The sequence below is a fragment of the Clupea harengus genome, chromosome 13 (genome assembly GCF_900700415.2).
Source record: "Clupea harengus chromosome 13, Ch_v2.0.2, whole genome shotgun sequence".
In the NCBI taxonomy this organism is placed as follows: Eukaryota; Metazoa; Chordata; class Actinopteri; order Clupeiformes; family Clupeidae; genus Clupea; species Clupea harengus.
In genome coordinates this window covers 26,449,996-26,474,995 of record NC_045164.1, presented here as the reverse complement: position 1 = coordinate 26,474,995, position 25,000 = coordinate 26,449,996, and the positions used below count along the sequence as shown (strand labels likewise).

The following is a 25,000-nucleotide window of genomic DNA, read 5'->3' as shown; positions in this document are numbered from 1 at the left end:
ACTTCAGTCTCGCGTACAGTAGGCCATGCATCTGCCGCTCACGCAGAACTATCTGTTGAAAAACTCTGATACAGATCTTCTGATGAAGTGGTGTAGCCATTGAGAAAAAACATCTGTTCTCCCCTGTTCTCCGCAGGCATGGCGAGCATCGACAGCAGTGCCCCAGAGACCACCTCCGACAGCTCCCCGACGCTCAGCCGACGCCCGCTACGCGGGGGCTGGGCAGCCGCCTCCTGGGGCCGGGGCCAGGACAGCGACAGCATCAGCAGCTCCTCTTCTGATTCGCTGGGCTCGTCCTCCTCCAGCGGCTCGCGCCGGGCAGGGGGAGGGGCCAGAGCCAAGAGCACCGACACCAGCAGGTGAGTGGGAGCCAATGAGAGGAGCGCGTTGCTGTAGGGAGCGGCGTGTCATGTGATCACTAAAGACATCTAAGCACTTTTCCTTCAGACATTCATATTCATGTTACACTGCAGATTCCCGACGCACCACCATTGCCTTGGCCTTGGGAGAAACGTGTGGCAGAGATGGGTTATTCATACCCATGGGCATATTATACCGATACCCCTGTTGAACCAAGGACATTGGAATTTTTTTATTTTTATTTTGAAATTCCAACTTCCGTGGTTTGACTGCCGTAGTCCGCATGGATGCAGCGCGCACATGAACATATCCAATTCCATGTGCACAAGTCCTGGTTGCCGTGGCATCGCACATTTGTGTGTGGGAAAAAAAAGAAGAATTTGATTGCATTCACTATGCAGTGTTCACCGAGGGCATGGAAGAAGATTACATAGTGTGGCGCACACAATGCCCCGACTCGCCCCACCTCTCTGCAGTAATACCCCGACTCGTCCCACCTCTCTGCAGTAATACCCCCGACTCGCCCCACCTCTCTGCAGTAATACCCCGACTCGCCCCACCTCTCTGCAGTAATGCCCCGACTCGCCCCACCTCTCTGCAGTAATACCCCGACTCGCCCCACCTCTCTGCAGTAATACCCCGACTCGCCCCACCTCTCTGCAGCAATGCCCCGACTCGCCCCACCTCTCTGCAGTAATACCCCGACTCGCCCCACCTCTCTGCAGTAATACCCCGACTCGCCCCACCTCTCTGTAAACCTAATGAGACATGCGGCGGATGGTCACTCACTCACCACTTCAATAACTGGTCTGCTCTTTCGGCGGTCACTTGATTGAAACAGTGAAACGTTATCTAAAAAGACAAACCTGCCTTCTGTGCAAACTGTGGTACCTATCTAATCTAATGAAGCATTAGACATTTAAAAGGGGTCATATTTTACTCATGAAACAATGAGTTTGGGATGAGACGCAGGAAGGTATTAATCAGACATCAGCTGTGCTGTGAAAGATAATTCATCAGATCGTTTCGTTATTTGAATTCATCCTGTATCAGTGTCTTACCCTAGCAGTGCCATATTACAACATCATTCTGCAATCAAACTGTATTAGGCGTATGTGGAACCCAGCGCAGCCTTAATGAACCCAGATGAACACGAGTGTAAGTGTGTGTGTGTGTGTGTGTCTTGTGTCGTGCTCCTGTAGGTACAAAGGGCGTCGCCCCGAGTGCCACGCCCCGCACGTGCCCAACCAGCCCTCGGAGGCCGCGGCCCACTTCTACTTCGAGCTGGCCAAGACGGTGCTGATCAAGGCGGGCGGGAACAGCTCCACGTCCATCTTCACACAGCCCTCGGCCAGCGGCGGCCACCAGGGCCCCCACCGCAACCTGCACCTCTGTGCCTTCGAGATCGGCCTGTACGCGCTCGGCCTGCACAACTTCGTCTCGCCCAACTGGCTGTCCAGAACCTACTCCTCCCATGTGTCCTGGATCACAGGTGTGTGTGTGTGTGTGTGTGTGTGTGTGTGTGTGTGTGTGTGTGTGTGTGTGTGTGTGTGTGTGTGTGTGTGTGTGTGTGTGTGTGTGTGTGTGTGTGTGTGTGTGTGTGTGTGTGTGTGTGTGTATATTCAGATGAATGTTGTACGTTGAGAATTCTGGTTTAAGCTTTAACTGAACTAAAGAAAAAAAAAATGTTGATGTTGGGGCATAAATCATCTCTATAATATTGGTCAGTGACCAGTCTAGGTGCTTGTAGTGTAATGTAGGCAACAGGACAACGTACCCACAAGCTGTGGTTTGGAGGGCTGCACAGGAGATGAGCTGGTCTGGTCTGGTCTGGTCTGGATGCAGTCTGGTTTTTAATTGGATGCGCCTACTTTGAAAGCCCTTACAACTCATTCGTAGAGGCCAGCTAATGAGACGAGATGGCTAGCAGTGGCTGTCGCTGTGGCTGTCGCTAAGAGACAGAGAACAGAAAAGCTCCACAGGGTGGATAGTCGTGCAGTCGGAGTGGTGTTGTCATGAGATAATGGCACTCAGTCCTCTTAGCCTCTCTGAGGGGCCTGGACTAATTGTGCTGTCATTTTCAATTCCTGCTCCATTTTCAATTCAGTGCAATTTAATGTATTAGTGCAGAGCCATTAACTAGTAACATTGTCTTAAGGAACCTCGAGGCTAAACCACCCCAGGCAGTAGTCCGATGGTTTCCCACTGGTCTGCTGTCTCCATGGTGACGTGTTTCCCACTGGTCTGCTGACGCTGTGTTGTTGTGTTTATCTCCTCCAGGTCAAGCCATGGAGATCGGCAGTGCGGCCCTCAACATTCTGGTGGAGTGTTGGGACGGGCACCTCACCCCTCCCGAGGTGGCGTCGCTGGCAGATCGAGCGTCGCGGGCCCGGGACCCCAACATGGTGCGCGCGGCGGCTGAGCTGGCTCTGAGCTGCCTGCCCCATGCTCACGCACTCAACCCCAACGAGATCCAGAGAGCCCTGGTGCAGTGCAAAGAGCAGGTATGACACACACACACACACACACACACACAGACACACACAGACACAGACACAGACACACAGACACACTACCCACATCAGTCTCCATCTGTGCTGGATTCACTAGGCTGTGTTCTGCAGGATGCCTAAGCATCAGGTCCCACACTTATTCAAGGTCTTTCATTGGCTATCAGTTAGGTCACATGTCCAAACCTTATATCATCTGTGTGGAGAAGCTGTGAGTTGGAATCCGGTCCGTCATTTTAGCTAATGGTCTGACTCTGTTTAAGAGTTGAAATGGAAGACATACTTTGAGAGCACCTCAATGCAGTACATGTGACCTTGACCTTTGACCTTTCACCTTCCTCCAGGACAACCTGATGCTGGAGAAGGCCTGCATGGCGGTGGAGGAGGCGGCCAAAGGTGGGGGCGTGTACCCTGAGGTGCTGTTCGAGGTGGCGCACCAGTGGTACTGGCTGTACGAGCAGACGGTCGGGGGCGGCTCCGGGTCCCAGAGGGAGGTTCCGACCCGCTGCGGGGCCAACGGCGGCTCCACCCGGAGGCAGCAGGACACGGGCTGCGTCATGATGGACGGGGGCGGCTCCATGGAGCAGCAGGGCGTCACCGCGGTGACTGCCTCCGTCACCGCGGCGACCGTGGTGCCCGTCATCTCGGTGGGCTCCACCATCTACCAGTCGCACGCGCTGCCGCCGGGCGCCATGGCCCACACGCAGGGCCTGCACCCGTACACCACCATCCAGGCCCACCTGCCCACCGTCTGCACCTCGCAGTACCTGGGCCACCCTCTGCAGCACGTGCCGCGCCCCGCTGTCTTCCCCGTGGCTGGAGCCGCATATCCACAGGTGAGCATTGGTTTTGGTGGACTGGTATACACTGTGTGTGTGTGTGTGTGTGTGTGTGTGTGTGTGTGTGTGTGTGTGTGTGTGTGTGTGTGGTTTTGGTGGTCTGGTATGCACAGTTGTCACGGTTGAGGAAAACGATCCAAACAAAAAGGGTGAAGTGCTTAGTATGCGTGCATATATGTAGAAAACATGTTTCCCCTCTCAAAACAGTCTTCCATCGCCTCCCAAACATACATGATGAAAGTGAGTCCTTCACTTTAACTGTGCACGAAAGTGACTTGCGAAGTACTCCCCCAATGTGATGACTTGCTCTGCTCCTTGTGTGTGTTCTCATGTGTGTGTGTGTTCTCGTAGGGGATGCACCCAGCCTTCATTGGTGCCCAGTACCCGTTCTCCGTGGCCACTGGCCCCCCGATGGCTGCCACCGCGGTCACCTTCCCCGGGGTCTCTGTGCCGTCCATGACCCAGATCACCGTCCACCCGTACCACACCGAGACGGGGCTGCCGCTCGGCACCACCGTGGCAGGTGTGTGTGAGTATGAGTGACTGCGAGTGTGAATGGGACTAAAGAAATAATAACTGGAAGTAAAAAATCCTCTCTACTATTATTGTAGAATTTTTTAATCATCACAATAAAATGGGCTATTCTAAATATAGGTGGACTATCTGAACAAATAGAGAGGATATATATTAAAATGAAATGTTCGTAATTTTGTGAAAAACGGGGTTTGTATTTGATGTGTTGGTCTGTGAATGCCACAGCTCTCAGCTTTCTTAGCCACGAAAGCAATAGCCCTGTGTGTGTTTACCTGCACTCAAGCACTCTGTCTTCACAACACTCATCTATCTTTACGTTCCTTCTAAATAAAAGATCTCTCGAGTGTACAGCAGAGGCACAGAGCGTGATGAACCTTTGATGTGGGCACAGTGGAGGTCTTGGCTCTCGTTCTCCCTCTCAACCTCTCTCTCTCTCTCTCTCTCTCTCTCTCTCCCTCTCAACCTCTCTCTCTCTCTCTCTCTCTCTCTCCCTCTCAACCTCTCTCTCTCTCTCTCTCTCTCTCTCTCCTCTCCCTCTCTCTCCCTTTCTCCTTTCCCTGTCCCGTCATCTTTGGCGTTCCCAACAGGCGGGGTACACGCAGGCTCCACCATCCAGGCTATTCAGGGAGCCGCTATGCAGGGTCTGGCCCCCCAGCCCACCTCATTGGTCAGTGCACCCTTCCCCATGGAAGACGAACAGCATAGCCAGCCAATCAGCCCGCAGGGTCTGCACTACTTGCACTCCGCCTACAGAGTTGGTGAGTGAATTGGAGGGTGGGGTTTGAGGGTGGTGTTGTTTTTATTTATTTATTTATTTATTTTCTTTCTTTCTTTCTCTCAGGGCTAGCTACCTAAAATAGTTATCATACTATTGAGTGTATAAGAGAATCAAATACGGAAATCTTAAATGATACCATAGAACAATCCAGGAGGCTAATTGTGATATTTTAGTCAAATTTTATTCATCAAACACATACATTTACCGGCTCCAATGTATCAAGACACTTTGGTACTCTTCTTGTAATGAATTGATACATTTATGAGCTGTCATTTGAGTTAGTTTATGAGTACATTGTATTCCTAATTCAGCATAGTACAAAATAGTCTTTCAAATGAAAGGGAGCTCTGTTTATAAATGTAAAGAGCGTTTACGCTCAGAACGTTCTTCTAAACAACATGGTGCTGGTGTGCAGATGTTTTGATGGTGTGACATCTCGGATGTGTGTTCCTTCCGTCGCACAGGTATGCTGGCCCTCGAGATGCTGGGGAGGAGGGCCCACAACGACCACCCCAACAACTTCTCACGCAGCCCCCCCTACACCGAGGACGTCAAGTGGCTCCTGGGCCTGGCAGCCCGTCTGGGTGAGCGGCAGGGCATTGTGGGAACTCGCTTGAAATTATGTGTCATTATCAACATCCATCACTGTATGCTGAAAAAGTAACGAGGTGTTTTGTATAAAACATGAACCAGCTCAAGTTTACTACCACTGTGGGCAAAGTAGAGCAGAATATGAAATGGTAGAGAGAAAAACAGGTATCAGATATTGATATTTTGATATCTATTTTACGAGCTGGAGGCATCAAACATTTATGGCAGATCTTAAAGAGCGGGATTGGCCTCGCAGCAGGACTCCAGAGCTCTCTCTCCGCCGGACTGATTACCAATTCAAGCTTTTCTCTTTGTTCTGCGCTAATCCTCCGCCGCCTGTTCTACACCAACCCCCCCAATGCGTGTTCACTCTCCTTCTCTCCTCCACACACTCAATCCCTCTCTCTCTCTCTCTCTCTCTCTCTCTGCTTCTCTCCACACACTCAATCCCTCTCTCTCTCTCTCTCTCTCTCTCTCTCTCTCTCTCTCACTCTCCTTCTCTCTCTCCTCCACACACTCAATCCCTCTCTCTCTCTCTCTCTCTCTTCTTCTCTCCTCCACACACTCAATCCCTCTCTCTCTCTCACTCTCCTTCTCTCCTCCACACACTCAATCCCTCTCTCTCTCTCTCTCTCCTCCACACACTCAATCCCTCTCTCTCTCTCTCTCCCTCCACACACTCAATCCCTCTCTCTCTCACTCTCCTTCTCTCCTCCACACACTCAATCCCTCTCTCTCTCTCTCTCTCTCCTCCACACACTCAATCCCTCTCTCTCTCTCTCTCTCTTTCTCTCTCACTCTCCTTCTCTCCTCCACACACTCAATCCCTCTCACTCTCTCTCTCTCCTTCTCTCCTCCACACACTCAATCCCTCTCTCTCTCTTCTCTCTCTCTCACTCTCCTTTCTCTCCCTCCACACACTCAATCCCTCTCTCTTCTCTCCTCTTCTCTCTCTCCTTCTCTCCTCCACACACTCAATCCCTCTCTCTCTCTCTCTCACTCTCCTTCTCTCCTCCACACACTCAATCCCTCCTCTCTCTCTCCCTTCTCTCCTCCACACACTCAATCCTCTCTCTCTCTCTCCTTCTCTCCTCCACACACTCAATCCCTCTCTCTCTCTCTCTCACTCTCCTTCTCTCCTCCACACACTCAATCCCTCTCTCTCTCTCTCCTTCTCTCCTCCACACACTCAATCCCTCTCTCTCTCTCTCCTTCTCTCCTCCACACCACTCAATCCCTCTCTCTCTCTCTCTCACTCTCCTTCTCTCCTCCACACACTCAATCCCTCTCTCTCTCTCTCCTTCTCTCCTCCACACACTCAATCCCTCTCTCTCTCTCTCTCCTCCACACACTCAATCCCTCTCTCTCTCTCTCTCCTCCACACACTCAATCCCTCTCTCTCTCTCTCCTTCTCTCCTCCACACACTCAATCCCTCTCTCCCTCTCTCCCTTCCTCTCCTCCACACACTCAACACCCTCTCTCTCTCTCTCTCCTCCACACACTCAATCCCTCTCTCTCTCTCTCTCCTTCTCTCCTCCACACACTCAATCCCTCTCTCTCTCTCTCTCCTTCTCTCCTCCACACACTCAATCCCTCTCTCTCTCTCTCTCTCTCTCTCTCCTTCTCTCCTCCACACACTCAATCCCTCTCTCTCTCTCTCCTTCTCTCCTCCACACACTCAATCCCTCTCTCCCTCTCTCTCTCTCTCTCTCTCTCTCTCTCTCACTCTCCTTCTCTCCCTCCACACACTCAATCCCTCCCTCTCTCTTTCTCTCTGGCTGCAGGTGTGAACTACGTGTATCAGTTCTGCGTTGGAGCAGCCAAAGGCGTGCTCAGCCCGTTCGTGCTGCAGGAGATCATCATGGAGGCTCTGCAGCGGCTCAACCCAGCGCACATTCATGCCCACCTACGGATGCCCGCCTTTCATCAGCTCGTGCAGCGCTGCCAGCAGGCCTACCTACAGGTACCACGCACGCACGCACGCACGCACACACACACGAGCGTGCACACACACACACACACACACACACACACACACACACGAGTGCGCACACACACACACACACACACACACACACACACACACACACGAGCGCGCACACACACACACACACACACAGAGGCTTTCTTGCCTTCCACCACCCACAGACTCACACACACACACAATCCCCAATGCCTTGCATGTATGCATGGTGTACACAGAAACAGACAGTAACTACAGATATGTGTCCTCACACACACACACACACACACTCAAACAGCCACCAAAGCGAGGATTCCCGCAATCTCATTCCTTCTCCTCTCAGCTTGATATCTGGCATTAGTTTGATTTAAATACTGAATGAAACAGCCAAACGTTGTGTGTGTGTGTGTGTGTGTGTGTGTGTGTGTGTGTGTGTGTGTGTGTGTGTGTGTGTGTGTGTGTGTGTGTGTGTGTGTGTGTGTGTGTGTGTGTGTGTGTGTGTGTGTGTGTGTGTCAGCTAGCTAAACCATTTATGCAATTGCTGCTCAGTGTTGAGTCTACACGCCCAAATTAGGAAGGTGTGGAAGTAGGTCAGTTTGTTTTGGTTCATCATCTCATCCTAATCTCGTCTCCATGGCTCGTGTCCATTGCTCGTCTCTATTTAGATCTTTTAAAGTCTCCGTATAGTCTTCCCAAGTATCGGAGCACGCTCATTTGCACGCGCCGAACATCAGCTTGACTTTAATGTGATGAAATGAGTGGGAGCTCTGGGGAAGAGGGCGGCGACTGGAAGAAGACATCTTTCCTGAGAGGAGACGGGAGCGTCGGCGTGGCACACCACGTGCATAAACTGTGCATGAAGGCGAGAGCATTCAATCCCAAAGATTAGAGCCTTCCGTGTGTGTTCCAAGCCTGGTGTGTGCCGTGATGTGAAGGCATCTAACAGGATCTGACTGCCAGATCAGAGTGCCAAAGCTGTTGGCTGAGAAGCAGCGTACACACACACACACACACACACACACACACATACACACACACATTTGAAGACACGCTCAGACACACACTGAGTACACACACACACACACACACACACACACACACACACACACACATTTGAAGACACGCTCAGACACACGCTGAGTACACACTCACACCCACACCCACAAAATCCATTCTGTTTCTTTCGTCCATACTTTATTTTTTTTTCCCCCCTCTGTCAGTTTCACTCAGTCCTTATTTGGCCAAGACCTTAGTTGTCCTGGTTAAAATTCAGTTGGAAGACTCTTCGAAGGCTGATACTCTGAAGTGGATACAACACCACTTTTCATTTTGATTAACCGCGGCGTGAGAATTACACGTGTACACACCTTTTGTCTTCCGCTTGATTGGTAATTGTTAAGGAGCCAGCCGTTTCCATGGTTTCAGCCAAAAACAGAAGTCTAAGATCCCTTGAGAGAGAGAGAGGGGGGGACTCTACTGAATACTCTCTCCCTCCTGTCGCCCTGCTGCCGACGCAGCTTGAGCACAGTGGTGGAGGGAGCTCATGTGTGTGTGTGTACTCCAGCCAGTCAGATTAGGTATCCCAAGGTTGTGCTAAAGAGGAAATGTGCTGTGACCGACACTGAGTCATTTCCGAAGTGCGCTGTGAGGGGAAATGCTTTCCATATGGGGCACGTTTCCACCAGGGCCCAGCCCCGTGGTCAGCACTGACACACACCCCCTCTCACCTTGGGCAGATTTTACGCCAGGCATTGCATTAGATAGATAGAAAGATAGATAGATAGATAGATGGATACTTTATTAATCCCAAGGGAAATTTAGGTCATCCAGTAGCTTATACACATATACACCTCAACGACATACATACATAAATCACATATACATACACATAGGGAGAACGTATTCACACGGAGTGTTTCCAGATACAGGAAAGGGTCTGACCCTATTGTACAGAGTGCAATGATTTGGACAGTGTCGGTGTCCAGGAGGAAAGTGATCTTGTGCTGCTGGTGTGGATAGTGCCAAAAAAAATATAATGTTCTTGTGCTTGTGAGGATGCAGTATTATACATTTCAAGGTTTCTAGTTCCATCCCGACTCCTCCTTGACACTGAACCCTCAACCGCTCTCGATGTGCTCAGCCTCCTGTTACTAGACATTGGGAATGAGCTGGGACACTGTTGTTAAAGAATTCCAGTTTTAATGGACATTGTGTAGACAAGCTGACAGGAGTTGATTTGGAAGAGTGAATATTTTTGAATAATATTGACCCAAGGCGCTGCTTTCAGTTGAGGTGCTGATGTCTTTGTTTCTGTGTCCCTCTCAGTACATCCACCACCGGCTGATCCATCTGACGCCGGCGGACTACGACGACTTTGTGAACATCATCAGGAGCGCGCGCGGGGCTTTCTGCCTGACGCCGGTGGGCATGATGCAGTTCACCGACGTGCTGCAGAACCTGAAGCGCGGCAAGCAGACCAAGGAGCTGTGGCAGCGCATCTCCCTGGAGATGGCCACCTTCTCCCCCTGACCTCCCCCGGAGACGCTGTCACCACCGCCACCATCGTCACCACCGCCGTGACACCGGGACACAGAGACACGTCTGCTCGCCGCTCCCACGGGCCCCTTATCCCACCCTGACCCGACCTGGACAAACCCCCCCCCCCCCGACCCAGGCTCCCCGCCCCCCACCCTTCCTGTGCCCCCCCCCCCCCCCCCAGCTGGTCATAAACACAGCTCACGGGGCGCACCCAACTCACGGAGCCCCCACTCCAACTCTCCTGTCGTCCTGTCGTGTAAGACTCCATGATGATGCCACTGGTGGTCTGGGGCCTTGTGGAGCTGGCAGATAAGCCCGAGGCACCAACAGCGAAGGGAGCCCGGACTGATTATATTATTAGTGTTTTTGTTGTTTATGATTATTGTTGCTCCGACCCTTCTGTTGTGTCTAATATTCGTGTGACTTCTTCTTCATGTAACATAAAGTTACTCCTTGAAGTTCGTCTGCCAAACTGCTCGAGGTGTCCTCTCTCTCTCTCTCTCAACTGTGTGGATGCTCTGCCTCCCCAAAAACACCCACCCTCACCCTCACCCCCACCCCCTGCGTGTCCCCACTCCTTCACCCCCCCCTCTCCCTGCGTGTCCCCCCTCCCCCCCCCCCCCCCCCCCTCCAGAGCCCAGTTGTGGTGGAGCTTGTAAATGTGGTAGTTCCCGGAAAGTTAAGGATCGGAGTTTATCCATGTGTCAATATTGGTTGGTTGGTTACGTTAACGAAACCACTATACGTCAAGATTCATACTGCAACATTCCTCTGTCCCGGAGGAGAGGCTCTCCGCCCCGGTCATCAAGAATTTCAACTCGGGGGTCGTCTAATGATGTAACAACAAGAAGGAAGGAAGAAAAAAAAAAAACAATGTTTGTTAGTCATCCAGAAGGAAAAAAAAAAAAAAAGTTTAATATGAAACTATTATCTTGAGTACGGGTGAGGATTCTTTTGATGGTTTTTTTTTTTTTTGTTGTTGTTTTTCCTCTATTTTTTGTTTTTGATATTTTGTATAGAAATGGTGTGTGTGCGGAGTGCTGTTTGAGCTGAGAGGAGCGAATGCTACATATGAGTGCCCTGTGAGCGCCTCTTTCCAATCACCCGCGGGAGGCGAGTCTACAGTCTTGGAACATAAGAGTCTGGCTGGACCAAACGCCACCCATTTTTCTTGGCGGCTCTTTCTTATCTGTCCAGTTTTTGACAGAAAGTTTTTCTGGTTCTCTTTCTCTCCACTGAAAAAAAAAAAGAATGGTGGTTGTACCGCCATTAGTCCACCCCTTGTAACTGAGGTTTTTTTTTAATTATTTCACTCCTCAGTGTTGTTTTTTTTTTTCATCCTGCTTTCTCTGACCTTTATCTGTTTCTTTTTCTATTTCTCTGCCCTTTGTTGTCAGTCTGCCACATGTTGTTCTTCTTTTTTAAATGTGGTCAGGTGTTTTGCAACAGGGGGCATTGCCAGATTCCTGTGTTCAAAGTTAGACTCAGCCCCCTCCTCGGAACTCACTGGTGGAGAATGACTGAGTAGAAAATGTACTGTGATATTTTTGTATTCTTCAAAGTGTAGCTTGATTGAAAAAGTATATATATAAATATATATAAAAAAACTGTGCTGATTGCAAGCGGATGTAATTTAGGATAAGGAAGAAAAAACAAAACAAAAAAAGATAAACATAAAGCAATATTGAAATGTAGAGTTTACTTAATAAAGATAATTCAGTACACTATGTGGTCTTGTTTAAGTGTGTTCTTGCCCTCTGTTTTTCACTTAGGCCTTAATTTGGAGTTTATTCAAAATGTATCTGTTCAAATTTAGAGGGGCAAGTTTTGCTATTGGGTTTTTGACTGAGTGATGTTGCATTGTAGTTATTTAGGTGCAAAGCATGCTGGCCCTAGAAATGGTGGAAATACTTAATAAGCCTTCGTCGAATTGATCTACTCCACCTGCAATTCTGAACAAATTAAGACCAGTTGAGTCCCTTTCTCTGTGTAACAAAGTAACAGTTTTATTTTTTTTTGCTTACTGACAATCAAATCACCGGCTATTTAGGGGGAAATCGGTTTCCAATAACAGAAGTAGACTCACTTATTTATGAATAACCCTAGATAATCTTAAGTGTTTACATGTTTATATACAGTTTAAACTAGATAAGTGTAGATAAACCCAACATTTAAAGAGGAGCAAAAAGTTCAAATTAACTTAATTTTGTCATGTCGGCTTATCAGGAGGTTCTGATGATGTGGTAGGTGACCGGTGTTTCTTTACCTTTCATTGTAGTCCCGCATTTTAGATGGGTTTTGACCTGCCATTACCGGATTAATAGGATTATAGTTTGGACCAGTAGGCTAAACAATATATTCAACACTAGATGGCGGTATAGGCATATATTTCGATGTCTACCGTCAGTTTGCTCCTACCGTGGTATTTACGAACGTCCAGAGTGGTTTTAAATGCCACTGTTTTAAAAACTCCCGATCTCATTTTTATATGGCCTACATAATTATGATGATGCAGACCAGATCGATCATACCGATCGGCCTTATAAGAAAATGTGTGTCTTCGTTAAGCAACAGCGTAGTACTACTTTTTTTATACATATTTTGTCTCGCATAAGCCAAATATATTGACTCGATAGTAGGACAACCAAAAGGCCACTACAGAAGCTAATGAGCTGTAAATACATGGCTATGTGTGTTAATATGATTAAACTTTAGCTAACTTAGTTTTGCAATTAGCCTACTATCGAATCACTGCTAACCATGTGGCTTTACATGCAAGCTGCCTTTTTTATTGCTTGTCATGGGTGTGAAGTCCAAAGCATTTCCCTCGGTATTTACCCACGGACCCTTCAGGGCGCCCCTCATAGACTTGCACGAACGGGTGCCCCTCACCTGAAAAAAAAGGCGAAAGGAGGTGCTCCCGCTTCGGCAAGACCACCAAGAGGTGATGTGTGTGGGGGTTGACGATAATCTTGTTATATTTTAAAATACTATTTCAAATGACATTCCCCTTTAATGACTTAAATATGGATCAGTGATTGAAAATATACATATAACATATACTGATTGTGCCTTTGTCTTATCAGTAGTTTATTTTAAGTATCACATGTCAAAGTATATCCCCATTCTTTTTTCCCAGTATGGTTTGCTCCTGAGTTTCAGTAGAGAGTCGCGAGCCTGCAACATCAATAGCCAGCTCAATGAAGATGGCGGATCTGTGAAGGATGCTGTCAACAAGACTTCAAACTTTCACATTTTCCGATCTTTGACTGACTGTGTTTGGATAGCTGTCTGTGAGAAACACCACCCAGTAAGTGTTATTTAATGTAATGTGTGTTGATGCCCTTAACATCTCGAAGTAGCTAGCCACATTTGAATGTTTGGTGCTTGTAACCGGTTGGCGAACCACGGTATTTCAAGAAGACTGTTCGGTTGCGTGTGAGGGGGGTTCTCAGATTTTAGCACACCCCATTGCCAAGGCTTGTCTTATTTTAGGGTTGCTGTATTGGTGTTATAGTGGCTTTATTCAAGAGCGCCGGCTTCCCATTTCCCTCCTTTAATGTTAAAGGGCAGCTATCTTGCTAGCCAAGTTACCTGATCAAGAAATGTATTGCTGTTGTGGTTAGCAAAGGCTGCTAGTAATGTGGGTAACCGCTGACACATTATAAGAGTCAACAAAAGTTTCCTTTCATCCTAGAGGTGCCGTTAGTTCCGTTGTCAAGTTATCCCTAATTCCGTGCACCATCACACCGCTTATGTGATTCCTACCATATCTTATCAGCGCGAGCGTAACTTCAGCAACCCAACTTTATTCACTAACGTGAAGTTGTGTGTTCTAAGTTAACGTCGTAAATAATACTAGCTTTGCAATCAAACGTGTTCAAAAGGGTTGAGGTAAATCCACTTCTAAATAAGTTAGCAAGTTATTTTAGCATTAATGAGGGCTAACGTGCCAGCTAGCGGCACAAATTAACTTGAAGTAATGCTGCAACACTGGAGAGTGCTGATTTGAAGTAACTGTTAACTTGCTTTTGGTGAAAGTACGATAAAACCGCTGCAGACCATGAGCCTCCAGACTGATAACGTTGTTTGATACGAGTTAAAATCACACACCGTTCATATTTGAACTTTGCACCTGTTTTTGTCTGTCCCTCGGGTCAGTATTTTAAGTATGTTGTTTTAAGTTTGTGATGCAAGTTGGCTAACCTGACGTTGACTAGCTTGTGAAGTTACGGCGAGATATAACGTTAGCTAGCGAACGTTAGCTGACGCTAGCAAGTTGTATAATGTTGATGGACTAAAAACACAAATTTACCCTGTAACTTCTGGTGTTATTCAAAAGAAAGGTTTACTTGACCTCAGCTTTCATTGGCTTTACATATACATTAACTGTATTGTAGGTTTGTTATTTCAACGCATAGTATGCATAATCAAACTGAGAAACGTTAATTTAACGTTAAACACCTCGATCTTTTGGTAACAAAACGGTAAATGTGCATACTTACCACGTTGTCTATATGCCTATGTGTTCCCCTAGTGAAAAATTATTTAAAAAGACACATTGTAGATTGGCGCCCGAACAATAACCTGGGCATGTACTGCATAGGCAACATCTTGACATAATGTGCTGGGCTTGTAAAAGGTTTGTTTGTTTTATTTGATGAGTGAGTTGTTAAAATGAGTAAGAAAAACCTGTTCGAGACATGGAATAATGTCACAACGAGCACAACAATCGTTTTGTTTCGTTTAAAGGACTTGATTACAATCGTGAGATGCCTGCAACTTCCGCTCTCTGTCGTTGGGAATACATATTTATGTGTTTTGGAACACGGAATGAAATACTTATTCAATGCAGAAAGAACCACATGGTTATTGAATGCAAGTTTTACATCTCTGCGCGATATAGAATCATACCCTACATTCAGATTGTAATTAAAGCGACCCCCACAGTGAGTCTAAGTGGTATCGGCGTGACGGTGCCTATAATAATAATGGAAGGATATAGTAATGTAATGTAGTTACCATAGTAATGCCTTTTGTGGCAGTTAATGGCTTTTATAAAGCAACAGTGATGAGAATGTGGCAACTGTAATTTAACCGACATAAAATAAGACTGTGGATTGACTGTTTAATTCATAGTTGTGGACGGGGGGGGGTGATTTATTTGTTCTCGCTGGTCTCCTGACCTCTAAAATGACGGCTGCACCTCATAAGCTAAATGACGCACGCAAGGTGGTAGCGAGGCAGTCAAGGGATGGTGAGCTGTTACTGCTTGGTTCGTTTTTCTGCCAAGGCCCTTTTATCGTTCCCTTCCAGAGTGGGAAAACCCAATTAGCATTGATCTTTAAGGCCCAAGATAGCTTCTCTCCTTGGAGTATACTCCTGATGGCTTGGATAAGCTGCTTCCTAATGAAAAGATGGACCTTTTTTCAAGCCGCATTCTCTGCATGGTTGGTACGGCTCATGTGCACCTCCAGTGTGCAGAATGTTGTAGTTTTGAAGTGGTGCTGTAAATTCGTCTAAGTTTCCATGTAAAGGGTGACAGACGGCTTATTAATAAGTGAAAGTGTTTTTGACATGATGGAGTTCACTACACAGGTACTTGCTATTGCACAGGCTTGGTCTGGAAGCTGCGCCACAGAAGAATCGCATCTGATAGATGTGTCTGCTTGCAAGCATTGTTTCTAGTTTTCCCGTGCGCTTAAATAATTTAAGATTTCATGCATTTCTTTTTTTTTCTTCTTTATATCCCCATAATCATTCTTTCTCTCTCCCTGTCTCTTTCTCAGACAAATCTCCAGCTAATGACTTTTTAAGATTTCACACATTTGGTTTGACCTTTTAAAAGAGGCTCTGTGTCTAATTGTGATAGCCGCGGGGTGATTTAAAGCACCATGTGAGTAGGCTCTTTGTGACTTATTAGAGACATTTTATGTTACACACACAGTGCACAAATTGCACATGCTTCCCACTGCGGGGGCCTGCAACCCCGAGACCGAGCTGTGCTGGTTAATGAAATGTCTGTGATATTTAGAGGTGCCACAGAGATGCATTAAATGCCAGAGAGATGTTCGGAATGACTCCTGCCCCCCCCCCCCCCCCCCCCCCCCCCCCCCCCCCCACACCCAGACAGCGTTACCCAGGGCCACACTATTAATAAGAGGAGAATTTATACTGAGCTGTCAAATGGCCTTCTCTCTCTCTCTGTCTCTCTCTCCAGAATTCTCTTTACAGAACTCTCTCTACCTCCCTCTCTCTCTCTCTTCCATTCTCTCCCCCTCTCCAGAACTCCCCCTCTCTCTCTCTCTCTCTCTGTCTACCTTCCTCCCTTTCTCTCGCTTTCTCTCCTGTCTTTTGCCTATCCGTGAAGTCGAAGGGGAACTGATGTCAACGGGGGTGGAATTCCACAAGCTTAATCGCAACACCACTCAGGAAGGAAATGCAAATGGAATGCCTGATTAAGAGTCCTCTTCATCCAGCTCTTGCTGTGTGTTTGTGTGTGTGTGTGTGTAAACGCTAAACGCTAAACATCACATTGGTGCCTAACAATCAATCTGTCCGCTGGTGCATTCAGTGACCTAGCCTTCGTCGCGAGCTCAAATTCATTCCGTCCACTCAGAGACATAGCAGAGGTGTTTATCTCACGCTCCTTCACACGGTTTTGGAGGGAACCATCCAGCTGGATGATCGCCATGATCATGTGACTGGCCTCCTGGGAGCCTGATGTCATGGGTTGAGCCAGACGCGCACCTGACAGAGATGGCATCACAGTTAGACAGGAGACGCCGCCCCGACCCTGGTGATGGCGATATCCATGGACGGTGTGGATGGCATTTGATTAAGGATTTGTTAGGTGAGCTGAGAGCTCAGGTTTGACAGGTGTTCTATGGGATGCCGCAGCCTTGGTGCGTGTGTGTGTACGTGCACAAGTGTGTGTGTGTGTGTGTGTGTGTGTGTGTGTGTCTGTTTGCATAAGGCCAAACCAGAGGCCGGTGTTATCTCCATGTTCTCTGCAGAGCTCGAGAATAAAAGCTTGACAGCTCCACACAAGATGCTGGTTTTATAAACTGACGCGGTGATGTGTGTGTGTGTGTGTGTGTGTGTGTGTGTGTGTGTGTGCATACGCACTTCAGTAGTCACCTCCATTAGACCGCAGACTGAAGAAGCCTTACCCGTTTCAACCCCTTTCTCATTCCCAGACTCCCTTGGTCCTGCTCTGTCTTACGCAAGGTCAGTATGGGCTGGGTGTAACAGGTTACTGTTATTAATAAAATACATCAGGCTGCGGGGTCTTGCACTGTAGCTGTGATCCCAGAGGCTCTGGTCAGGGGAGGTTGAGCCGCTAATGCCCTGTCGGTTTAATCTCAGCTCTGGCGCCGTGTTTAGAATTGGCCTCTGAAAGGCAGGGTCATCTATCTCTCAACTGCGGGCAAAAAGTGCCAATTATCTCTGTTTTCACCCGTGTGTGTGTCGAGCAATTATTTTCTTCGTAGATTTTTTTTTTATTATTATTTCATTAGCAAGAAAGCTACTGCTCTCTTTCTCAACAGTAAGTGATCAGATGTGGATCAGTCCCTGTCTTTTTTTTTTGTGTGCATCACAGGGAGGGAGAGGAAGAGATTTGTAGGTGATGATGCATAAGATTATATTGAATTGTGTGGATATGGCTGAGGCTCCCTGGTGAGTGTGTCTGTGTCTGCTCTCTGAGTCATCGTCCCCCTCAGAGCGGCTTAGAGGATTGAGGAGAGAGGCGAGGCGAGGCGAGGTGAGGGGCTTTAGTTAGACGGAAGGCCAGAGATGGCTCTTCATGTGGACGTGCTGAGGTCCAGAAGTCAGAACTGCTTATGGGGCGACGGGACCGGACTGTGGAGGTTCTGAGTCACGGTGTAACTGGGCTTTTCCTTTTGAAAGCGACTCATCCTCGTCCAAGTTCACTGCCATGACAGCGCAGCGGGGCTAAGAGCTTGTGTCAGATTGTTTTTGTTTGGTTTCCATTTCACAAACCCCCCCCCCCTTCCTCTTCCTCTTCCTCAGTCTCACGCTCTGCCTGCCTAGGCTCTCCTCCCACGGAGCTGCACGTCGAGGATAAGATTGGGTGTTGGGTGTGACTAATTGAATTCCCGCGCAGGCCTGACACAGACTCTCCCGCCGTCTGTGGGCTTAGCCCCGCGCTCCTGGGCTCCTGCTGATGCAGACGGTGCACAGGAGCCGGGTGCTGTGTTCAATTAAACATGATCATCTGGGACGCCCAACCACCACCACTACCACCAATCGCACCACCTCCATGCAGACATGCCTGGTGCTAAGCTCCGTATCGGTGCCTGGAAGCCCCCCAGAGATGAGCCCTGCTGAGGGGGTGATATGGTGGAGCGTCTGGCTCTGGGCTCTGGAGCAATACCTGCTGAAAATGGAGGGTGAGGGTAAAGTGAGTGGGGGTGAGAGAGAGAGAGAGAGAGAAGCAAAGAGATGCTTAGCTGCGGTGGAAATGGTGGTAGTTGGCTTAGCTTACACAGCGGCCCTGCTGCCCTCAAGGTTAGTTTGCCATTCTTCAGGCAGTAAGACTCCTGCTGTGTGTGTGTGTGTGTGTGTGTGTGTGTGTTTGTGTCCAGGTGAAGAGCATGGCTCAAAGCATTTACTGCGTCTATGAGGTCACCGTGTCTTCCCAACAGGTGGAAATACTCATCCCTCTCACCTGTGGCCCTCACAGACTCATGCCTCTCACCTGTGGCCCTCACAGACCTTCCTTCCCTCTCACCTGTGGCCCTCACAGACTCATCCCTCACCTGTGACCCTCACAGACTCATCCCTCACCTGTGGCCCTCACAGACTCATCCCTCACCTGTGGCCCTCACAGACTCATCCCTCACCTGTGGCCCTCACAGACCTTCCTTCCCTCTCACCTGTGGCCCTCACAGACTCATCCCTCTCACCTGTGGCCCTCACAGACCTTCCTTCCCTGGCTGCATGTGTAAAAGATCTACACGAAGAATCCCTTCTTTCCAAAGCTTTGGAGAGAAGAAGCAACAAAGAATCAAGTTGGTCCAGCACTAACTCTCTCACTTCTCTCTCTGCCTCGTACCCGAGACAGCACATGATTGCCGTGTACACTCACATCTGAACATGCGGGTTCATTGAATGGTTTAAAAGCCTTCCGTGGGCCTGGATGTTAAGGTCCTGTCAGCGTGCCGCTGTGTTTGGTCTTTACCTCTGTGGATGGTTAATTAAACTCGTCTTATCTTCGCGCCGGAGCATTTATCTCTTGCTGTATATAATTGAGCACTTGCACAAGCTTAGCTAGCTAAGTGCTTGTTACACACTCTGAAGTCTTTGTGTGATACCGAGTTGTGGATTTTCTTCTTTGGTGCTCCATAGCTGACAACGGTATGACAACCTTGAGGGAAGTGGCACGACTCTGAGAAAGGCAGTGTGTGTGTGTGTGTGTGTGTGTGTGTGTGTGTGTGTCTAGGTCTAGCTGGGAATACACTGCCTCAGAAATATCTGGAGTCATTTGGGGATATCGCATTAAACAATCCAAAATGGTGTAGTAGTCAATAAATCTCAGCGCATTGATTTAGTTTTCTTCATCTTCTTAGCCCTTCTTCATGTCATGTCAGCGTCCCTAAAGCAGCCTATCTCAAGTTGGCTTGCTAAGCAAAGATGGATGGAACTGTTGTTCCAACCTCCGCTGCCAAGTCTGTTTAATCACGCTAATGCCATTTGCTGATGACTAGATGGTGATTGTAAGCGACGCGCTCCCTGTAACCCAACCCAAGTGTAACGCATGCTAATGAAGCCTGCTGCAGACTTATTCATCGGCATGCACAACTCTGTGTGTGTGTGTGTGTGTGTGTGTGTGTGTGTGAGAGAGACACAGAGAGTAGGGGGGTCTTAGCTGTAGGATGATACTTCAAAGTAAATGCAGGGAAAAACATTTTTGTAACGGCAGTATTAGATTAATCGTTTCTTTTCCTTTTTTTTTTTTCCCCTTCTTCCTCGACTGTAGACAGCTAAGCTAAGTGCACTTTGACCTTTCAAGATGATCTGTGAAAACGTGTCTCATTTTCAAGCCTCTCACAGGTGCACGTTGTGGATACTGAATTGCTTCCTCCTTCTTTATCTTGTTTTCTTCAACAACATTTCAGGAAGGTTTCTGATTCAGAACCAGTTGGATCACATTAAAAATGTGTGTGTGTGTGTGTGTGTGTGTGTGTGTGTCGTAACAGTCACTCCAGGTTCAGCCCTTTGTAGCTCTCCTACCTCCCGCGGCAGCCTCATCAACAGTTCCATTATGGCGGGGAGGTGTCCGACCGTCACGACCAGGCCGAGACCTCGGGGAGCCGGCAGCGTGCCGTGGCGACCAGGCTGATGAGTAACCGCACTATTATCTCCGTCTACGAGCCCCAGGAGGTCGCAGAAATATGACCTCAGACGGCCGTTCATCACATTAAGTGGCCAGCGTGGCAGGACTGTTGTTCTGCAGGGAAGCAGTTTTAAATGAGCGTCTAAGTTCACTTTAGGGGTTCGGGGGGGTAGGAAGAATAACAGAAAACAACGTTGAGTGTTTCAGCAGAGTCTCCGTATGCTACGTGATGGGCCACGGCACACTAGCTCTGCTGAGTTAGTTTGCTGTTGTTGTTAATGCCGGGGGCCAAACACAAACAGCCAATAATCACAGGAGGGGGAGTTTTAGTCCACTTGAGCGTCTCAATTACTGCCGGTTCATTGGCTGCCGCTGGGCTTTGTTTTTTTCTTTTTTCTTTTGTTTCTCGCAGACTGTTTCGAGTGAAGTCATCCTTGACGCTAGTCTGGCTGTGTGGTTGTTGTTGTCATACAAATGAACAGCCCTCTGGTGCATACACAATAACACAGACACACACACACACACACACACACACACACAGACACACACACACACGTGTACACAGAGAGGGCTGGTTGACTCGGTGGTATCACTATCTTCCACACCATCTAATTTTTCAGTCTGGCTCCTCTTACCTAGTTGACCACTTCAGAAAGAGATTGTGTTCCCACCACACACACACACACACACACACACACACACACACACACACACACACACACACACACACGTATAAAGAGATTGTGTTCCCACCCCACGCCTCCACCGCCTGTTTCCTCTGAGCGCTGGATGCATCTCTGTTCAAGAGGTGAAACCTCTCTTTTCCCCTCAGGTCTGTAATCCTCCAGCTGGGCCATTATCAGAGTGAGGATCCCGTCTGACAAAAGCTCTGTTCTGGCACGCCACTGCTGGGATACACAGCACTGTTCTGGCACGCCGCTGCTGGGATACACAGCTCTGTTCTGGCACTGTGCTGATCGATACACAGCTCTGTTCTGGCAATGTGCTGCTGGGATACACAGCTCTGTTCTGGCACTGTGCTGATCGATACACAGCTCTGTTCAGATACACAGCTCTGTTCTGGCACTGTGCTGCTCGATACACAGCTCTGTTCAGATACACAGCTCTGTTCTGGCACTGTGCTGTTCGATACACAGCTCTGTTCTGGCACTGTGCTGCTCGATACACAGCTCTGTTCTGCTGGGATACACAGCTCTGTTCTGGCACTGTGCTGCTCGATACACAGCTTTGTTCTGGCACTGTGCTGCTCGATACACAGCTCTGTTCTGGCACTGTGCTGCTCGATACACAGCCCTGTTCTGGCACTGTGCTGCTCGATACACAGCTTTGTTCTGGCACTGTGCTGCTCGATACACAGCTCTGTTCTGGCACTGTGCTGCTCGATACACAGCTCTGTTCTGGCACTGTGCTGCTCGATACACAGCTCTGTTCTGGCTCTGTGCTGCTCGATACACAGCTCTGTTCTGGCTCTGTGCTGCTCGATACACAGCTCAGCCCACTGAAGCCAGTACCTCAGCACAAGGGGGGAAAGGAGGGCTAGCCTATTAGAGAGAAACAGACATGTAGAGGAGGGGTCTGGACTGGCTGCTCTTCCTCTATGGCTGACCACCCGACATGACCTTACCCCTGTCCTCTAGTATTCAGTGTGTGTGTGTGTGTGTGTGTGTGTGTGTGTGTGTGTGTGTGTGTGAGCGTGAGTGTGTGTGTGTGTGTGTGTGTGGGCAGGCTGCCTGGGGCATGTGTGTTTTGTTACGTTGCTGTGTCCTCTGTCTGCAAGGTCCAGGTGCTGTTACACAACCCTATCCTGACCAACACAGCTGTTTGACACACACACACACACACACACAGGCGTGCACGCGCACACACACAGAACTACTGCATTTTTTGTCGTTTGAATATGAATGTAGATTTACTTGCAGTGTGCCAACAACCTTAGCCCAGTGTTTATGTTTGGCCTGTGTGTGTGTGTGTGTGTGTGTGTGTGTGTGTGTGTGTGTGTGTGTGTGTGTGTCGGCCTAAGTGGTTTCCCTGCACACTCATCCATCACCCAGTCTGACTGTTGACTGAGACGGCATGAGTACATTTTTCCCCACCAAGTCAAGAATTGACGCATCTAAAATAAATGGGAGGGGGACCCAAGCCCCTGTGTGTATGTGCAGGTCAAAATGTGACGGCTAATCGAGTGTGAAACATGAACATACATACACACACACACACACACACACACACACACACAGACGCATAGAGATACAGACACACAGACGCACACTGATACTGATCGTGTAAAACAAATACCATGACATAAGATTAAACTAATATTTATTCGTTGGCCCTTGACATAGTTGAACAGATAACAGCGGCGTGGGCCTCCCCTGACTCCCCCCCTCGGGCCTGTTTGGACTGGTGTGTGTGTCGCACCACTCAGTCACGGCCTTTTCTGGGCCAGTAATTGCAAGCGGAACGCGGACTGGACAGCCATGAAAAAGCCTCTTGGATTACTGTAAATCAGCGCCACTCTGGATGGAGGGAGGGATGGATGGAGGGATGGAGAGAGGGAGGGAGGGAGGGAGGGCCCGTGAAGAAGGGAAAGGAGATAAAAGAAGGCCACTGTCAACGGGATTGAACCTCATTAGCAACCTCCGAGCTCTTAAGCCCTCCTCCAATTTGTGAGACGTGTCAGAAGAGGAGAGTGGGCTTGTCTCTCCGACACTGCTCTTTTGTTCCAATAATGAGAAGATTTCTCAGAACGATAGAAAATATTTTAATTAGACTCGTGTGTGTGTGTGTGTGTGTGTGTGTGTGCGTCTCTTTTAAAATTGCATCTGTGTTAAGAGGAAGAGGTGCTTTTGTTCTAATGAGTGAATTTACTTGTTGTTGGTTCCAGTCGAGTGTGACGTTACTTCTTGACTTGGCGTAATCCCTCAAGTTCCTCCTTCAGCCTATGGAAATAAAACCCCAACAAGAAAGGCATCTGAATGACTGAGAACTGAATGACGTCCAAGCAGAAACTCCCTTCGCTCATGTTGCGCCTCGAGCTCCGAGCACGCCCCCCCCGCCCAACCAGATTTAGCTCATCATCCCTGTTACGGCGGCCATTCAGACCGCTAATGCCGCCTTTGTGAGTGGCGTGGTGGGGCATTTGTGGGGCTGGATTGATGTTTTCCTCCGCATCCATTGAGCGGCGTTTGCTCTGCGTTCACAACTGTCATTTTCTCACACACTCTGGGCTGTGTGTCCCAGTGAGCTATGTCCCTGCGCTGTGGTTAATCATTACCAGCAGATCCTCTCCTCTCCTCTCCTCTCCTCTCTTCTCTGCTCCCCTCATTTCACCCCCCTCCCAAACCCCAAACCCCAAACCGCCACGTCAGACTCTGCCGCTGATGTTAGTCATCTCACTCAAGGCTCTCGAGTCGACTGCCAGGCATTTCTGCTTACAATTCACTTCTGCACCCCATTGCATAATGGCTAGAATTCCAGTTATTTATTTAGTCTTTCAGCAGGCAGAAAGGGCTTGAGCTGTGCTGACAGGCGGTTCTTGGCCCATATGAAATGTTCCTTGCTGAACTACTGCACCATGTCTGGCTCCTCCACCCCGTGTTGAGTTGATGTCTGGTGCTGTTCTGTCCTTGCACTGTGCCACGCTGTGCCTGTATGCCGCTCTGCCACGCTGTGCCACGCTCTGCCACGCTATGCCACACTGTGCCTGTATACCGCTCTGCCTGTGTTGTGCCACGCTGTGCCTGTATACTGCTCTGCCTGTGTTGTGCCACGCTGTGCCTGTATGCCGCTCTGCCACGCTGTGCCACGCTGTGCCTGTATGCAGCTCTGCCTGTCTTGTGCCACGCTGTGCCTGTATACTGCTCTGCCTGTGTTGTGCCACGCTGTGCCTGTATGCAGCTCTGCCTGTCTTGTGCCACGCTGTGCCTGTATACTGCTCTGCCTGTGTTGTGCCACGCTGTGCCTGTATGCCGCTCTGCCTGTCTTGTGCCACACTGTGCCTGTATGCCATGCTGTGCCACACTGTGCCTGTATGCTGCTCTGCCACGCTGTGCCACACTGTGCCATACTGTGTTGTGTGATCCTGGCGTCACTCGTGTTGTGCTAATCTGCTCTGTGTTTGCATTGTGTCGTTCTGTGCCGCACTGTGCCGTGTGTTGTCTTGTCGAAGGTGTGTTATGCCACTCTGTGTCGTGCCCGTCTGGGTCGCGTTGTCGTGCCGCACAGGTTCCAGGCTGTGCCTCGCGGCACCGTGCGGTGCCCCTGCAGCTGTGCCGCTTGTCCGGTGTGTTGTTTATCCGAACGCCGTACCTGTGGTTCCCTCTCTGGCTGCCAATGAGCAGGATGAAGAATTTCATCTCGAGGAGAATTTCCCCCGGCGGGTCTGACAGTGAGGGATGACTGCAGCCAGCACTCTGGCACAGGGAGCTCTCTCTCGCTCTCTCTCTCTCTCTCTCTCGCCTACCCCCTCCTCCTTTTTTTCTCTCTCTCTGCCAGCATTCACAAAA

The 25,000-nt window shown here is 49.0% G+C and overlaps 1 protein-coding gene and 1 long non-coding RNA gene across 7 annotated transcripts in view; both read left to right on the top strand.

Annotated features, from left to right (window-relative positions):
- Positions 1–10,244, top strand: part of zswim8 (zinc finger, SWIM-type containing 8) — a 42,006-nt gene extending 31,762 nt beyond the window's left edge. For 3 of the 5 annotated variants that reach the window (XM_031578631.2, XM_031578629.2, XM_031578633.1), the window contains 9 exons: positions 137–359; positions 1,563–1,852; positions 2,641–2,864; positions 3,215–3,706; positions 4,061–4,238; positions 4,831–5,001; positions 5,486–5,605; positions 7,398–7,576; positions 9,902–10,244. In XM_031578631.2, the coding sequence (XP_031434491.1) occupies positions 137–359; positions 1,563–1,852; positions 2,641–2,864; positions 3,215–3,706; positions 4,061–4,238; positions 4,831–5,001; positions 5,486–5,605; positions 7,398–7,576; positions 9,902–10,105 (2,081 nt within the window). In that variant the 3' untranslated portion in view covers positions 10,106–10,244. The remainder of the gene's footprint in view (positions 1–136; positions 360–1,562; positions 1,853–2,640; positions 2,865–3,214; positions 3,707–4,060; positions 4,239–4,830; positions 5,002–5,485; positions 5,606–7,397; positions 7,577–9,901) is intronic. The other 2 variants (XM_031578632.2, XM_031578630.2) reach the window with 1 other exon arrangement.
- A 2,987-nt stretch (positions 10,245–13,231) lies between these two features.
- The window catches only part of LOC116223178, a 103,494-nt gene continuing 91,725 nt past the window's right edge, over positions 13,232–25,000 (top strand). Inside the window, exon 1 of one of the 2 annotated variants that reach the window (XR_004164954.2) lies at positions 13,232–13,424. This is a non-coding gene — a long non-coding RNA (uncharacterized LOC116223178). The remainder of the gene's footprint in view (positions 13,425–25,000) is intronic. The other variant, XR_004164953.2, reaches the window with a different exon arrangement.